Genomic DNA, 17,333 nt, shown 5'->3' with positions numbered 1-17,333 from the left:
TAGCTGCATCTACCACTCCTCCATTTCGGGGGGGGGGGGCAGCTTTTCTCTATCTACTTCCGCCACACCATGCATAATTTAATATCATGTCTCTCCTTACTTTTCTCTCCCCAAGCTTAAAAAAGCCTCAAACACAGTAGCTTTTTCTTGTGGGGAAGTTGCTCCAGCCCACTAATTATTTGGGTAGTTCTTTTCTGCATCTTTTCCAGCCCTGTAATATCCTTTTTTGAGGTGAAGCAGCCAAGTATTCCACAGTGTGGTCACACCCCAGATTTGTATGAAGGTATTATGCTATTAGCAGCTTTATCTGAGATTCCTTTCCCAACTATCCTCTACAAGGAATACGCAGTTTTCACAGGAGCTGCATATTCGGTCAAAGTTTCCATAAATCTTCCTTATTTTGAGTGTTCTGATTAGTTGCCAACACAAAACTAAAAAAAGAAATTTTCCATAAATCTATCTACAACAGTCTCAATATCTCATTCCTGTTTAGTCACTGCCAGCTCAGACCCTGTGTGTGTGTGTGTGTGTGTGTGTGTGTGTGTATCTCCGTGTATCCGTATCCAGTGTGTCCCCAGTATGCATCACCTTCGTGAGATAAATTGAAATTTGGGGCTTCTTCCATCTACACAGGCACACAGGCACTGCTTTGTGATCAGTTTCCTCCTTTCCCCCAAAACCAGTCAATTCTCTTTAGGTTCTTGTGGCCATTCTTACCCCATTCATCCCATTTCACTCTGGCAACTGAGTTATGTGTCTCTGTTTGCATGCGCCTTAACTCCCACCCAGGTCTGTACCCCTAAGTACAGTATACATCCTGTTATACATACATGACTTCTTATTAAATGCATGCATTTACAATATAGATTCAATTATTTCATTCTGTTTACAGGCTCAGAAGAATTCCCATCGAGGTAGAGGTTAGCCTGAGCTTCTGTTCTGTGCCAAAATAAATATTTAAAATGGGTGTGTGACACTGCCCCAGCATTGCTGCTGCTGTCAGTTAAGCTCCCCTACACTTAATGACACATTCTATAACAGAACACTCTTTAGTTTGCTTGAACAAAAAATAGCAGGTGGTGTTGAAAACAGGTCTCCTTTCACACCACATTGCTGGACCTCATCATTGTCCAGAATGTTTATCCATTTAATTTGAAACTTGCTACAATATAGTAACAACGTTAACAGGTTGTGGAAGTACCCTTATGAAGAAGTTGCAGTAAAGAGTGAAAAATCAGATTAGAAATTCAGCTTTATAGGTCTCAAATGCTGCTCACATTCTTTAGATATCTCCAAATCCAAACACCAATAAACCTATACATTCAAACTTGTGGATTTTGTAAGTTTAGATTTGTACATGAAACACAAGACTTGCTATATTTTTGAGTCATAAATGACTCCAAAAGGGTATACCATATGTGAAGCTTTCCCAACCAGTATCACTTCATATATTCTGCAATAAAATATGTCAATTGTTTTATAGTGTTTCAACACATTGCAACTTTTCAAAAATAAAAAGGGTTTCAAGAGTACAAAATGGAGTAGCTTTACCTACAGTATAGGAATCTGTAGTCCAAATATCACAGAATATGACTTTATGGTAAAAGGCATGTTTCCAGTACCTGTACAGAGTATCTTATTTCTAACCATTGGGACAAACCATATATTTGCTGGGCAGGTGCTGCTTATGGTTTTGCTTACTTTGGAGACAAATGCCTGGCAAACAATTTCATGGAGCGCTTGTATCAGTTGCACTGGGGGTATGAGCACTTAAATGAGCTTAAGCCTTTCCAATGCCTCACTTATTTTAAATGAATAATTTACTGAAAGGAGAAGAGGGAGACATGATTACTTCCAAAGACCAGAATTAAAAAGGCAGCCTCGCAGCTTACCACCTTGTCATAGATTCACCCTCCTGTCAACCTTCATTCTCAAGGCAGCTTCTTACATCTCATTTTCTCATAAACACCAGGTTTGCAAGTCACAGGGGAAATGCAAGCCCTAATGAAGAGCTGTGGACAGTGCCAGAGCAACCTGGAAAACAGACAGGACTTGGGGGCGGGGACCAATGGAAGCCAAGAAATCCAGGTCAGGAAAGAAAAGTCAGCCAGGCAATCCTTGCAGAATCAGCCGTCTGACCAAATTAATATCATGGAAGTTTGCCAAAGGCTGAAGGGGAGATGGGACGTCTCACCACTGCCTCCAGTGAGCAAGCAGCAAAGGCTCCTGGTGTTCCACAAAGGAGGGCTGCCGTACAAACAGGAGGGTCGGTGTTTTCACGCTGCTGACATAAGAGCTGAAGCTTCTAAGCTGATCCCCAAACTTTTGAAAATCAAGATAAGAATGGCCTTCTGGCATCCATCTGTCATGAGACAACAGAAGAATGTGCCTTCAGGGATAAAGCCAAACTATTGGAGAGTTACAGTGCCTGCTGTGGCCGTAGTGACCGCTATGGGAGAGACCTGTTTCGTGGCAGCCGGGGCAAATGAAGGCCTCTTGTTGTTCTGAGGCATGTGTACCATGTTGTTTCTTCTCTTCGCTCCTGCCAGCTGTCATCCCTCCCCTGGTCATGGTCTTGCTGTGTATGTTAGACACAGGTGAACATAGACAGTGCCAAGCATGGTAAACAAGTATGCTTAACACAAAAGTTGAGCCAGAGTAAGACCCCCACTCCGGTGTCCTGTTCCACGGGAGCTTGAAACTCACTGGAGAAGTGATCAGGGTAGACAAGAACAGGACCTTGGACAGCTCCAAGGGGTCCTGCTAAGGCAACTCTAGGCGATGTTGCGTCATTTGTTTATTTATTTTTTTAACTCATTTGTTTATTTTCACCACATGGGTTTCAAAGCAGCTCACAACAATAAATATACAATATGCAGAATTTAAAACAAACCTGCAAAATTTAAAAAGTCGAGAATTTAAAATCTCTCTCTCTTTTTTTTAAAGTAAAACATCTGAGGACTCAAGAGGGCAAAGGACTCTTGAAATGTAAGTTTTGACCAGACATCTGAAACTCAGTAGGGCCGGTGCCTGTCTTCTTGTAGGAGGGGCTTCCATAGGCCCACAACACTGAATGTGTGACGTGACTTGGGTACGAGTCATGCTTCTGGCCTATAGGCAACCACTAATGGTGCTCAGGGATCGACCTGGGGTGTACAGAGTAAGACAGTCCTTAAATGACCCTAGGCCTAAGTTGTGTAGGGCTTTGCACACTAGTACCTTGAAACTGGCCCACTTGCAGACAGGAAGTCAGTTCAGTTCTTTTAACATCAGCCTTATGCAGGCTATCCAGACCTGGAGTGTGGTGGGCTCCCTGGAGAAGCTTGTCTGTGTCTCTGAGTCAGAGGAAGATAATACGGTTGGTCTCAGCTGGAAGGGGCCCGAATAAGGTACGCCCAAGGAAATAGCCTGAACCTCATCTTATTCCTCTGCTCTACACATTGCAAGGAGCCAGGGTCATTGGTCATCTATCTCTTGCCCCATTCTGCCACCAATGTTTAAGTAAATTCTTTTCCCTTCACTGTGAGAGCTTAAGAACATAAGCAGAGCCCTGCTGGATCAGGCCAGTGGCCCCTGTAGTCCAGCATCCTGTTCTCACAGTGGCTAAGCAGATGCCCATGGCAGGCCTACAACCAGGACCCAAGTACCACACCACTCCGCTCCTGTGGTTTCTGGTATTAAGATTAAAATGTATTTATCTGCATAGGCCTTTGCAAGCATGAGGGAACTGCTGCTTCGTTGCTGCTATGAACTAAGCATTTTGTTTATATGTTTGTGAGATTTTACTGTAGATCATTTCGGGTGATAGTAAGTTGCCTCGAGGGTCTGTCTTGGCAGACAGGCAGAGTGGAAATGCTTTAAATAAATAAGAACTAAAACAGGGATAGGACAATGTTTCAAGGGCAACCATGACTGAGAGGTTTCTTTATTTAAAAGTGAAGTGGTTTGCTCCACAGGGTCCAAAGACACAGAAGTAGAAGTCATTTTGGGAATTTGGAGAACCAACATGATGTAGTGCTTAGCGTGTCAGACTAGGACCTGGCAGTCATTAACAGTCATCAACGGGTTTACCACACCTATCAGCCAATCACCCATTCCCACCACCCTTCTGAGTAATACCCCTCCCCTCCCTCTCACTATATATAAAGGTCTGGTGGCTTCTGTTTCAGTGTATCTGAAGAAGTGTGCATGCACATGAAAGTTCATACCAAGAACAAACTTAGTTGGTCTCTAAGGTGCCCCAATATATGAAACGGGTGATAAGAAAAACCCTGCCAATTATAGACCCATTAGTTTGTTAGATGTAGCCTCTAAACTATATGCCAGGCTCCTTCTTGGGAGACTGGAAGAATGGGCAGATACAAAAAGGTGGTATCTGAAGTCCAGGCAGGTTTCCAAAGAGGGAAATCCACATTGGACCAGTGCTTTGTGATGAACTTTCTGCTATGTAAATATGTCCATAATTTGAAGCAAAAATTATATGTCACTTTTATCGATCTAAGGTGCTACTGGACTATTTTATATATATATAGATATATATATAGATATATATATATCTACTGCGTCAGACCAACATGGCTACCTACCTGAATCTAGGACCAGGGAAATCAGAGTTCAAATCTCCACACAGACATTAAGCTCACTGTGTTACCTTGAGCCAGTCACTGCCTCTCAGCCTAACCTACCTCACAGGATTGCTGTGGAGACTAAATGAGAAGGGGGAGAACCACATTGACCACCTTGAGCTCCTTGGATAAAGTGGGATATAAACAAACAAACAAATAATAAGAGATTCACAGTCAATCTATATAAAATGCTCAGTTCTTAAAACTGTCACAACCAAACAAGGCCCAGGAAGAGGCTATGCAAATAGGAGTAATCTCAGTTTTCAGGTGTCCAAGGTCACTATGGTTAGGTGAGCATGTATTCTACTTTACAGAGGCTGTCCAGTTAAAGACAAAGAACCAAAAAGGGGGAGAACCAGGGAGGAGGAGGACTGAAGTTGCCCATCAGCCATGAGCACCTGGACAGCAGGTAAGGAGGCACACAGGTCACTTGCTGTTTGTCTTATCCAGTACGGTAAGAAGTAGTCTCTTTCTGGATAATTAAATACAGTGATTATTTCTAAATGTGCATCTGTAACATAAAATAGGACATGTTATGTTTGGCAATGCACAAGTGGCCACTCTCCATCAAGGGCAGGGGGCAGATGAAGCCCAGTAGTGTCACTAGATGCACCACTTTGCCACACACTTTGATAGGGAAAATGAAAGGCAGCACTAGGAGACACTGGTAAGGTGCATGCAAAATTTACCTCCACCACCACCTCTTGCTGGCCCAGCACTTACTGTCAGCAACTCAACTGAGGAGTCCCGCCCCCCGCCTTCTCCCATACATTCTGCAGTGAGCTAGCAATCAAATTCCAGCAGCTCTTTGATGCCATCTAGTGGCAGAACAAGAGAAGTGTCATCAGCCTTGCATAATTGTCTATGAGGTTAATATCTTTTTTAACATGAGTTTTCAAATCACTTCTAGGAACTTATGTTAGGCCTCTGTTAATACCTTAGGGAAGTGTGCCTGTTGTGTGAATATGCTCAATACTGGAGAAACCATAAAATATCCCCACCAAATGTACAAAATTCTCTACATGAAGAACTTGCTCATGTGTGTGTATATATATCTCAACATCTTGGCTTGAATGCAGATGAATGTATCAGAATGAATCACCCCGTGTAGCGATGTGTGTTTTATTATAATCACATACAAATGCACATGTGGCACTTCCAGGGGCATGTTTGACTAACAATGGCAGATAACCTCTGGTTAATATCCTGGGTGCAGCTTCCTGGGGCCAAATTCTGCAAAGCCCACATGAAGACTCACCCAAATAGCCTGATGCTCCCAGTCAACTCCCATTCCCATTACAGGTAGGCTGTGGCTCCTGCCTCTGCACCAGGAGTCCCCCCCCACCTCTTATTATTTCCATATTTCCCTGGTGCATTGCAACACAAAAGAGAACAAAAACTGAGACAGAGAGAGACTGGCCTCCAGCAAAGAGACGGTAACAGCTTTTAATCAGACAAGAGTCAGTACACCCGTTAAGACAAATACTGTTCGCCTCTTTCTGGAAGTTCCTTCACATACCAGCAGGGAAGAACAGGTTTCCTCAGGAAATTAAAGCAGTGTGCAAGCCAGTGCTTCACTTTTGTTGGTTTATTATTATAATTTTCCCCCTCCTGTGACTATTTACATTACAGTACCTCTTTGTGATCAACCGGGAGGGCTGGGAGAGGAGTGTGTGTGTGTGTTATCGTGGGCATAGATGCCCAAGTCAAGAAAGGCAGATCTGCTTATTTATAGATTTGTACATTATACATATATATATATGTGCGTGTGTGTGTGCATGTGTGTGTGTATACACAGATACATTGCTCTCTTTTTTTGAAGTATTAAAAAATTGATCAGCCATCAATCTATAAAAAATACCTAACTCTACAAGGTAGAAAAAGAAAAGCCTTCCTTCTCCAAGTATACACTGATTTACACCCAAGAGTCCACTGGAAATGTACAATACGCAGATTCTTTCTCCAGATTTCAGGGGTGGTTGAGTGGGCACAGCAAGGGGATAAATGTGAAGGTGGGTGTTTGAGCTCAAAGAATCGCTGTCCAGGTGGAGAAGCAAACACTTCCACATTTTTTGTCCCTGTGTTCCTCACCCCCCACTTGATCTAGCTAGAAATTATAGAGCATGAATCCACTGATTATAATAATACAAAAAAATAGTTCCACATAATCTGGCCATGGTGCCGCAATTCATCCTGGGAACCTGGTAAATGCAATTGAGCTCAATAGGAGCAAAACCCAGTGACCTTGGATTGGGGTGCTCACTTTGGTGCATTTTTTATTTTAGAAAAAAAACAGAATAGGATTGTTGCTTTCCCTGTACATCAGGGGTTGAGAACAAACACTTTATGCTTTCCAGGAGGAAGGAGATATGTCAGCTTTCACTGCCCACTTCTGCTCTCCATGAGAGCCAGTTGCTTAGATGGCTCAGGCAAGTATGTGGGGTACTGCTACATACCTTGTGCCTAAATGCGTGTGCTTTAAGAGAGGGCGGGGAGATCTAAGAGAGAGAGGGAGAGAGAAGGCACCCAGAAAAAGCTCAGAACTCTCAGCTCCATCCCAGAACCAAACCTTCACTGGGAGTCCCAGGCACTGGCTAATCAGTGCCCCTTCTTAGGGGGTCCTGAATGTTATCTATGTACAAAGCAGCAGGATCCATCAACAACAGATTTACGCTCCACCTTCCCTGTTCCCTAGTTGTGCCATTAAAAAGAGAAACCCCAAAGCAAAACATGATTTAAAACCAACCCCCAGGGCCAGATTTTAAAATATATATATATACATACAGAAGAACACCTTAACCTTCTGGTTCTGTGGAGACAGCATACCTTTTAGGTATGGGAAAAACCAACCTTTTCCTATAAAATTTGGAATGGGGAGGTGGGCAACATACGTTTTTTCTTCCAACTGGGCTTAGAGAGAAGGAGAAGGGAAGAAGGAAAAGAGGATTAAGTTGCAACACATCCATCTCTCTCATCCTGTCCCAAAGGGTATGCAAAATGAAGCAAACAACCCAAAATCCTGCCAGCTTTAACCATTTTAGATTTGACTCTTGGTATGGATATGATGGCAAAAGCTTCATTTCTGGTTAATGGAACATTCTTGTGCAGCAAGACATGGTTATGTCAGCAGCTGAACAGCTTGCTTCTCTGTCTGAAGTATCTTAAATCTCCTCTCTCCTCCTCCCGCAAAAAAAGTTGGGATAGAACAGTCACCATTCCTGTCTTAAAGTGACCAAACTGCTGCGAAAATAAAAGGATAAGATAAAGGTGTGCAGTGAAGGTGAAGGGATGTGGCGGCGGCTGCTGCACCTGAGGGGAAAAATAGCTCTGCCTCCAGTGCTGAAGTATCATCAGCTGAGCATCCCCCCTCCCCGGTGCCTCCAGCAGACCAACCACATCACGTGGTGGGCAGCTGGCCTGCAGAATAGCCATCAGCTGCGACTAGGTCTTCAAGCAGAGAGGGTGTCAGTGGGCAATTTTTTAAAACTATAATGCCAGAAAGCCCCTCTCCTGTTTCCCCACCTGCCAGAACCTGTTCACCTCCCTGCAACCTCTGATAGGAAACAAGCCAGCTATGTTTTCTTTAAGGCAGTTTGCCAAACAAAAGGGGTCGGGGATCACACAAACTACAAGCAAGCCCCCTCCCTCAAATATTTTGATGGGGAATGCTTCTGCAAGCTAGAGAGACCAGGTTGGGACCAGGTAAGGGCCCTTTTCTCCCCTTCCACTGGTTCAATGATAAAAGTCATCCACGTGTCTTGTGGCCTTGACCCCTCTTGGAGGGTGCCCACAGCTTCAAGAAGGGAGATGCTGCAGAGTGCAACTGATGTGTCTCCCAGTGAGTTTTCAGGAAGGATGGGGTGGGCAAGGCAAGGGAGGGAGGGAGGCAGTGGAGAACTTCTCTTCTTCTTCATCTCCCCTGTGATGGCTGCTGCGGGACAAGAGAGATTTGGACCTCTTTTCTCTCCCCTTGTGCAGGGCAGGGTTGTAAGCTTACAGGAAGAGGGTTTCAAGTTGCAGCCCAGCACGGCAGGCTGCTGGTGTACGTTCCCATTCCCCCACCCCCTTTTCCCACTGTGTTCTGCGCCTTGCATTTTTTCCCTCCAGGTTTCCTTTTGCCCACCCCCACCCAACCCTTGTGAGTCACAAGGGCTCAAAAACACACTGGAGTCAGCACAGCCAGGCTCAATAGCCGTCTCTCTCTCTCCCACAAGTCCACCAGGTTCCACCACCTAACCAATTTCATGACGTGAGGCTTCCCGCGCCTTCTTTGCAGAAGAGCCAAGACTTGCCAGCATCTCCTCAAGAGCAGCAAATGCACGGCACCCAAGTGTCACTCAGGACCGCAGTTCTCAGCCTCCTACTTGACCTCCAGGATGGATGGGTTGGTTTCCATGATGGCCACAATGATCCGGTCAATGTAGTCCTGGAGACGGAAATTGATTTCTTCTTGTTTCTGAATCGCCTCCATTAGCTGCAGGGAGGAGGGAGAGAAGGGAAACATGTTACATGAAGGCTATTATTCTGAGTCGGCAAACTCTGGGCTGAACAGCTTGTCCAAAGGCACAGTACAATGATGAACTGCTGCACAGAGGGCCATAGCGCAGTGGTTCCACATCTGCTTTGCATGCAGAAGGTCCCAATCTCCAGCATCTCCAGACAGGGCTGGGAGAGAATCCAGCCTCAAATCCTGGAGAGCCGCTGCCAGTCAACGTAGACACTACTTGAAGGACTGAGTATAAGGCAGCTTCCTATGTTTCTGTGCAGAAAAAGCTCCCAAATACAAGAGCAGCAAACCATTACCAATAGTCCTTCCTAATGGAATCTCAGTGGAATCAATCCAGAGCTTGTTCTTGCACCTTCGATGGAACATACCAATCACAAAGTAGCAGCTGCCATGTGTCATCTCCCTTCATGCTTCTCAATGTTTCCTTCAGTGGATTTTAAAGCTGGATGACATCTGAAGTTGTATGTTGTCGTAACTGACATCCCTTACAACTAAATATGCAGAGTGAGGCCCACCTGCACCCCAATTCTGCATGGTTATTAGGGAAAGATTTTGAAATGAATCCCAGGGTAACTGCTTTATGTACCACTCTAACACTGCCTCTTCCAGAGAGAACTTACATGACTGTTTACTGAACAGTTTTTTACTAATCAGCTTTCACTCACAAAATACAGCTTCTATATTTTCTGATTTAAGACCCCTTGCAGCAGCTTACAACTCTTAAAATGCATCAATAAAACCATATTTAGAGAGAGAAATAATAATAAAAGCACAAAAATGGCACAAACCCCACCCCCATATACCTATTTTATCATTACAGTGGGTTGTAAGTGACAAGGAGAGTACTGCAGAAGGGTGGTCCACAAATTAAAATTTAAAGATTCTGGTCTAACTTCCATTTTCTCACCGGAATAAATACTTTTCAACTTCCTAAAGGCCAGAAACTTTTGTTTGTTTTTGAGGGGGGAAGAAATACAGTTTCTGTCTCATCAGGATTCATACCTGCCAAGTTCCATGTAGGCACAGCACTTCAGTGCAGCACCAACAGCGAAAACTCAGCATTATGCAGAACACTGTTGAATTGGATTATTTGTTCCAAATTAAAACAGGAGGGGGGGGCTTGCATCTGGCAAACTGATAATTTATAATGTATTTACACTTGGATATGGGGAAAAGATTTAAGTCCTTAGTCTTCCTCAAAAAACCCAAAGTATTGAAAGGTTTGAGTTCTGACTGCAAAATTTTACCACCACACTTTTGATTTCCCTTTCATATGAATTTAATTTCACCTTTACTGCTGACAGGAAAGTGGTACCCAGAGTTTCCCACAGACCCTCCCACAGTACCTCATCTCTGGAGACGGAGCTGATTTCTGCAGCCAGAGATTCAGAGAAGGAAGCAGAGAAGAGGTTCTTGGCGCCTTGAATACTGAGGTTTATGATCTGCCCATTCAGCTCATCATTCTGTTCCTTCAAGTTTCGGTTATCCTGTTGGCAAAAAGAAACCCAAAATGTTGCAACTGTTACCACTACCAGCTCCTTCCACTATGAACAAATGTGTGAAGCTGCCTTACTGCAGATGCCCACCATCTAGTTCAGAATTCTGACTGACAGTGTTTGTGATACACTTTCATGTAGCCTTTGCAAACCTCACATCCATTCATGCCACAAATTGACAGCACACATCAAATATCTTTCAAAACTAAAACATATGTGCAATGAGTTCTATCTAATGCTCCCCGTGCATTGCTTTGCTGGCACAATGGGACTCTTTCTCTCCTCCCCTCGTGCGTCCCACAAACCCTCAGAGCAGATTTTGATGGCACATGGGGCGCTGTAGAAGAGAGGACAGGAAGAGAAAGCTGCAAATCTGTTGCACTAGTGCATTGGATACAACCTCATAAACCTCAGCTGAATTAAAAATGATTATAAAATTAATTCAGATGCATGATCATAATTTCCTGGCAGCTGTGACAAATAATGCCACCATATAAGTAATATAAAATTGGTTCTCCAACAACAACCGTGACATGTTTCATCCTGGTAATATACAATAATGCTTGACAAAAAATATTCCCTTGAGTCTGCAGAATAAATAGCAATCTATATCTTTAATGTAAATGCATTTTAAAATGCATTTTTGATCCTGCAGTGGGATGCCTTATAAAGAAGTTGACCATCTAGATATGCTCTGCAGATACGTGGATGACATTACTTGGCACCTACAATCTGTAAAAGATCCGTAAATGGCAGAAGATCTAAGTTTAAGAATAATGTGCCATGGAATGATTATTTTAGCATACCACTGGGAGAAGTGTATATGATTAATGAGTGCGCAATTGTTCTGCTTAGCCAACATACCAAATCCTAAGGGCACAATAATGGTTTAAGGACCAAAGATTCAACAGTTTAGTTATAAACTTGCTCATTTATTTTGACCTCTCTCCACCAACATCTGACCTTTAGTTGTTCCAGCCAGCACATTTTTTTAGCATCCTCTTGCATTTAATTTGAACCAGTCTCTGAAATGCAGGGCCAGTAGAGCTATACTGAGACCCACAATGCTCTCTCCTCCCAGTACCCAATTCAGATACAGCATAGAAGTCTGTAAGGGAAGCTCAAGTACCTGCTTGAGCCGCCTGATCTCTTGTTCCAGTTCTGTCTCCCGCGTCCGGCTGTTATATTCCTGGAGGCCTATGCTGCTGCTCCTGCCCCTTCGCTGTTCTGCTTCCAGCTTGAAGAGCTGCAGGTGCTCCAGCTGTTTCCTGAGGTCCTCAATCAACTGCAAGGCAAGGGAGGCAAACTAGATTAGTGGAGGACTATCACCAAAGAGCACTAACCCATACACACAAAGCGACTCTTTGCTGCAAGGGGGCTGGTGCACTAGGTGTGTAAGGCAAAAGGCACAAATGCCTCTGTACTGATAACAATGTAATATTTATTCAAAAAGGAGAGACAGACAGACAGACAGACAGACAGACAGGAGGCCTTTGATAACCTTACACCCACCCTGAAATGAAGTCTTAAACATAATCCTATGATCTACAACTAGTTCCACCCAAAACTGGAGATCAACAGCCAAGGGCAGGACTGATAAGGGCCAAGACTTTACGGCAGGGATGGGGAACCTGTGGCCCTCACTATGCTGCTGGGATTCTTAACTCCTATCAGCACCAGCCAACACGTGCTGATGGGAGTTGTAGCCCAAAACATCTAGAGTTCACCAGGTTGGCAAAGCAATGCATTTTGCTAAACATAGTGAAAAAAGACAAGGAAAAAGCCTGCTCTGGAGGGGATGGGGTGGGTTTTTGTTTCTTTGTTCTTGTTCTTATCATGTATTTTGTGCTTTTATATTGTATTTTTATGTCGTGAACCGCCTCAAGATCTGTGGATGAAGGACGGTATACAAATTTAATAAACAATACAAATAATCTAGTCAGAAGATGAGTGAGATACATGGGGGTGGAGGTGAGGCAGGAAAGCAGGGAGTGCCCGATGGTGCAGTCCCCCTCTGGAAGCCAGCAGGCTCTGCTCACCTCCTGGGTCGATTCCTTGTCCTTTTGGAACTGGTGCCTCTCGTGGGTCAGCTTGTCTCCCAACTTCCTCTTGTTCTCCTGCTCCTCATTGAGCTGCATAGTGAGGTCTTCTATCTCGTCTAGCAACTTCTGCTTCTCCTGAAAGAAAGCCAGGGAAATGAAACTGTGACCCTCCCAACACTCTAGCCGCTTCCAAGCACCTCTGAAGTCCAGCAAGACCCCATGCCTTCCTTCACTTGGAAAAGGGACACTGCAGGACTGATTGCTACCAAGCTCAGTTAATATCCCTATATCCCAAAATACACAACATTGGTATCCAATTCAAGGCTGTTTGAGCTGACACACTGTCCACAAGCAGTTCATGATGCTGAGAGCAGACTTGAGGAGGAGCCCACAACCAGCCATGTCAAAATTTGTTTTGGCAACTAAAAACATTGGCCTGCCACTAGAGGGCAGAATGGCAACAAGCAAGGAACGTAAGAAACCTGCTTTAAGCAAGGCAAAGGGGTTAGAAATGCACAAGTGATCCAGACAAGGGAACACATGCTATTAGTTGGGTTTTATTATTATGGATGCTGCCTGAAACTGTCTCCTTATAGGGTCAGCAAAAGCGGGAGACCCCTTGGCCAAACATGAATGTAATAGGGGGCCTTAGTCATATCTTCCTCTCAGCTTTGTCATCCCACCCGCATCTGTAACATGAAGGTAACACTGGCCTACTTTACGAGATTGTTGTACACTCTTGGTCTTCACAACCCTCATTAAAGGTTTATAGAAACTGGTATCTTATTAAGTGGAATAAAGTGACAATGCATGTTGCAAAAAAGCAATTAAAAAAGAACTTCTATTAAATTTCTAGCAAGCGGCGGGGGCCACTAGGTGGCGCATCGGAAGATGGCTGACAATAACATCTCTCCGACCCACACGAGGTAATTTGGAGGCTATGATGGGGGTAATTAGCCTCCTTAAACCCCCCCAGGATTGTGGGGGGGACGGCCCTTGCCTGCTGTGCCCTATACCACCCCCGAATTTGTGGGGGTGGGGGCACTAGGCACAAAGCCCTCCTGTGGGATTCCGGCACTCCTGGACGCCGTCCCTGATTCGCGCCGCTAGTTGCAAACATCTTCAAAAGAAACAATTTGGACAAGATAAATTGCACATGCTTCAAGGAAAAAGGGGAGTAAAGACTGCTGACAGAAGAGATCTCTGATAACAAGACAAGAATAAAATATGAGAAGATACGTCAAGATACGGTATGACTGAGGGGGGAGGGGGGAAAAAACCTGCCTTCCTTTTTCTTATGTGATTTAACAAGAATCCCCTCCCCTAATGAGTCAGAAACTAAGGACTTAAGCTGTGGATTTAAGGCTGTGTGGAGATAAACTTTCGAACCAAAGCAATGTTTCAAGATGAAGCTGGAAAGCTAAGAGTTTTGGAATGACGCAGTTAAAAATGCCGTCGCCATTTTGGGAGGCATTGTTGGAGCTCTTGGGTCTGGGAGGAGAAAGAGAGAAATAGAGTTGTTTACATATCGTGGATCAACTTCTCGGTGGGACTTAAGAGCGACAAATGCCAAATTTATGATGGAAAGAGTGATGTTATCTACGAAGGAGATATATGGAAACCATCTGGACTTAGTGGAGGAACGGGAAATCCACACAGGATTATTATTTTGCTTATCGGCTTAAGGAGACTAACAGAAGAGATCGTAAAGGAAAAATAGAAATTATATGAACAAGATATGATGTGGAAACACCAAGATAAGACTGGATAGAATTATGAATTTTGTTTGGACTGATTGGGACTGATTTGGACATTAACGCAGTAATAAGAAGATGATCTGAATCCCCCTTTGGATCTTGAAGTATGGGTTCCCCCAACAAAATTTAAAAATTTGGCTTTGTAATTTGGAATTTATGTGATGTGATTTAATTTGATGTGATTGGCCAGTTAATAAAAATTATTTAAAAAAAAATCTAGCTAGCGGCAAAGAAGTTACTGAGATGAGTTCTTACCACAACTATCAGCTTGTCTTTTTCAGCATTCTCTAAAATGTTGACCAGATATGCTTTACATGATGGAATAACCACCAGTTTTCAACATCAAACCAAAACAATTATTTGCTACCAGTAACCATTAGTAACTAGAAGCCTAACTGAAGGTTTAAATTCAATACTCTAAGTATCCAACAATGCAGCAAAAATAGCCAAATTAAGCTTCCAAAAAGCAGGACAGAAATAGCCTCTTGGACTGAAAATCACAGAACAAACAAAAGTGTAGATTTTTAGACAAGGAGACAAGAAACCTTTCTTTTTTAAAAAATGTATCGTCCAGAAACCATTACTCTCAAGTTAAAAGGACAAAAACTGAAGGCACATACTATTAGCTAACATTTGAAAAAAGGTGTCGGAATGTCTGGTTTTGATACCAAGGGAAATCCATCTGTGCATATTGCCCATTTTGTATAAAATCACAGAATTCATCAACAATGTTAATTTCCCAGTTACAGTATATACAGGATGAGTCCTTTAAAAGAGGCCCCGTGGATACAGAGTACACATTTTCCACGGGCCTCTTTTAAAAGCCTCACCCTGTACTTGGATACAAGCTCTACTTGAAAATCACCAATTACCTGCTACTAAATTCCCTTCTCCCCTTTCCTTTCCTTTCCTTTCCTTTCCTCTTTTCTGAAGGAGCTGAACACTTGTAGCCTGCATCCCAAAATAAAAGTCTCACTCACTTGCACTATGTTTTGTATCTTGGATTACAGGTGACCCACCCCTTGCCCCCACAAAAATTAAGCCAAGATCTAATCACAACCCCTCCAACCCCTCCTTCCACTTGATCATATAATTCCAGTTACAGATAGGTAGCCGTGTTGGTCTGCCATAGTCAAAACAAAACAAAAAAATTCCTTCCAGTAGCACCTTAAAGACCAACTAAGTTAGTTCTTGGTATGAGCTTTCGTGTGCATGCACACTTCTTCAGATACCTTCTTCAGGTATCTGAAGAAGTGTGCATGCACACGAAAGCTCATACCAAGAACTAACTTAGTTGGTCTTTAAGGTGCTACTGGAAGGAATTTTTTTGTTTTGTTTTGATCATATAAGAGAAAGTTGATGCAGTATCATCTTAGGATAACGGCTCTAGCAAACCACAGGAGATACAGTACATCATACATTTCTATGCATATTTACTCCAAATAAAACCCTGCTATATTCAGTGGGGTTTACTACAAGGTAATTGGACTCTGAAAGTGACAGGTTTGAAGTTACAAGGCAGCCTAGGCTCGCATTCATAGAAAGGCTAGTATTTGACCTCAGGGGGAGACAAATAATCAGAGATTTGCATAAGTGCATGGCCTAAAGCAGGTGTGATGCACCTCTGGCAAGAGCAAACTGAGCACAGCTTGCTCTGAAGGCAAGGATGCTGAGTAAGGGTGGGATCATTAATGCTGTGTCACTGAAACATAGAGCCATATGCATTTTTCTTTACCGCTGAGAAGTGCTGGTCCAGAGGAAAGCACACCACCCCTTTTATTTTTAAGGCACACAGAGGCATATTACAAAAATCTCTGCCCGGCAGAGGCACCTCACCTCCTCTAGCCTCTCAATATTGGCTCTCAGGCAAGGGACGCAGGACCGAAGTTCGCCGTTCTCATCATCCAGCTGCTGTATCCTGCAGTTCACAGAAACAAGCATAAGCTTGGAAATGTATTGCCATCCCTGCAAGCAGGAGGCCTCTCTGCCTGGCCCTTGTGACTCTCCCCAGGCCACACCCCTCACTGGCCTTGAACCCTGATCTTGCTTCTCGCTTGCCTGGATGGAGAATAGAGAAGTGTGTGAGCGTAAATAACTGTACAAAGCCTAAAAATTACATCCGTTGCTCCGCCCACCTTTAGCTCTGGTCCAAACCACCCCGGCATGTGAACCCCTGGAAGGCTGTCCAAAGGGGAATGTAGCTCCACCAGCACCAACATGTGTTAACTATATGTTGTACGAATAAGGGCTTCCTTTTTTACGTGCTGAATCTTCTGCCAATGCATGTAACTGGATGACCCCGAGTATGGATGTGCCTAAGCAGAGTCTCCACACATTTGCCAACCGTACCGGGCTTGGAGGTTCTCGATCTCAATGCTCTTCTCCCGCTCCATCTTGCTCAGCAGATCCCGCTGTTTCCGGATTTCATCCATGAGAACCTCATCTGATTTCAGCTCCTGCTCTTTCAGCTGCTCCTCCAGGGCGTTCGCTCTGTGGAGACATAGAAAGGTTGTGGAGTTCAGTGGCTGACACTCCACAGGGCAACTCCCCCTGGAGCACAACTGCTCAGGCAAAAAAGCATTTTGCACACAAATGAAGGAAAATAACATTTGGTATAGGGGTCATTTCACCATGCCGATTCTAACATGTAATTTTCTTATTGTGTATACTTGTTTTAAAGTTGCTGGTTTTATTTATATTTTGACAAAATACGACATTAAATTTGTTTTTACTGTTCGCTCCTATCAATATTATTTGCTTACTATTTCAGGTAGTTCTTTGTAAATGCTTAGAAACATAGAAATTGTGTTTAAATAAATAGGAAGTATTCTATTTGAAATGGCACACATGCACACCACACCTAAAATACTGGGGCATGGAGGGGAAGCATGAAGCCCATAATGAAA

General features: G+C 43.7%; 1 protein-coding gene and 1 long non-coding RNA gene across 15 annotated transcripts in view; one reads left to right on the top strand and one right to left on the bottom strand.

Annotated features, from left to right (window-relative positions):
- Nucleotides 1-12,566, top strand: part of LOC310749019 — a 52,618-nt gene extending 40,052 nt beyond the window's left edge. The window contains exons 3-6 of the long non-coding RNA XR_014541426.1: nt 1,973-2,088; nt 2,947-2,988; nt 4,940-5,034; nt 10,437-12,566. This is a non-coding gene — a long non-coding RNA (uncharacterized lncRNA). The remainder of the gene's footprint in view (nt 1-1,972; nt 2,089-2,946; nt 2,989-4,939; nt 5,035-10,436) is intronic.
- RAB11FIP3 (RAB11 family interacting protein 3) overlaps nt 6,037-17,333 on the bottom strand; it is a 98,295-nt gene continuing 86,998 nt past the window's right edge. For 13 of the 14 annotated variants that reach the window (XM_083584973.1, XM_083584971.1, XM_083584982.1 and 10 more), the window contains 6 exons: nt 16,777-16,917; nt 16,264-16,345; nt 12,668-12,805; nt 11,758-11,913; nt 10,479-10,619; nt 6,037-9,099 (listed from right to left, as the gene is read on the bottom strand). In XM_083584973.1, the coding sequence (XP_083441099.1) occupies nt 8,986-9,099; nt 10,479-10,619; nt 11,758-11,913; nt 12,668-12,805; nt 16,264-16,345; nt 16,777-16,917 (772 nt within the window). In that variant the 3' untranslated portion in view covers nt 6,037-8,985. Of the gene's footprint in view, nt 9,100-10,086; nt 10,620-11,757; nt 11,914-12,667; nt 12,806-16,263; nt 16,346-16,776; nt 16,918-17,333 lie in introns of those variants that run through there. The other variant, XM_083584970.1, reaches the window with a different exon arrangement.

The sequence above is a fragment of the Podarcis filfolensis genome (assembly GCF_964270895.1).
Source record: "Podarcis filfolensis genome assembly, chromosome: 14".
In the NCBI taxonomy this organism is placed as follows: Eukaryota; Metazoa; Chordata; class Lepidosauria; order Squamata; family Lacertidae; genus Podarcis; species Podarcis filfolensis.
This window is presented reverse-complemented; position numbering and strand designations above follow the sequence as displayed.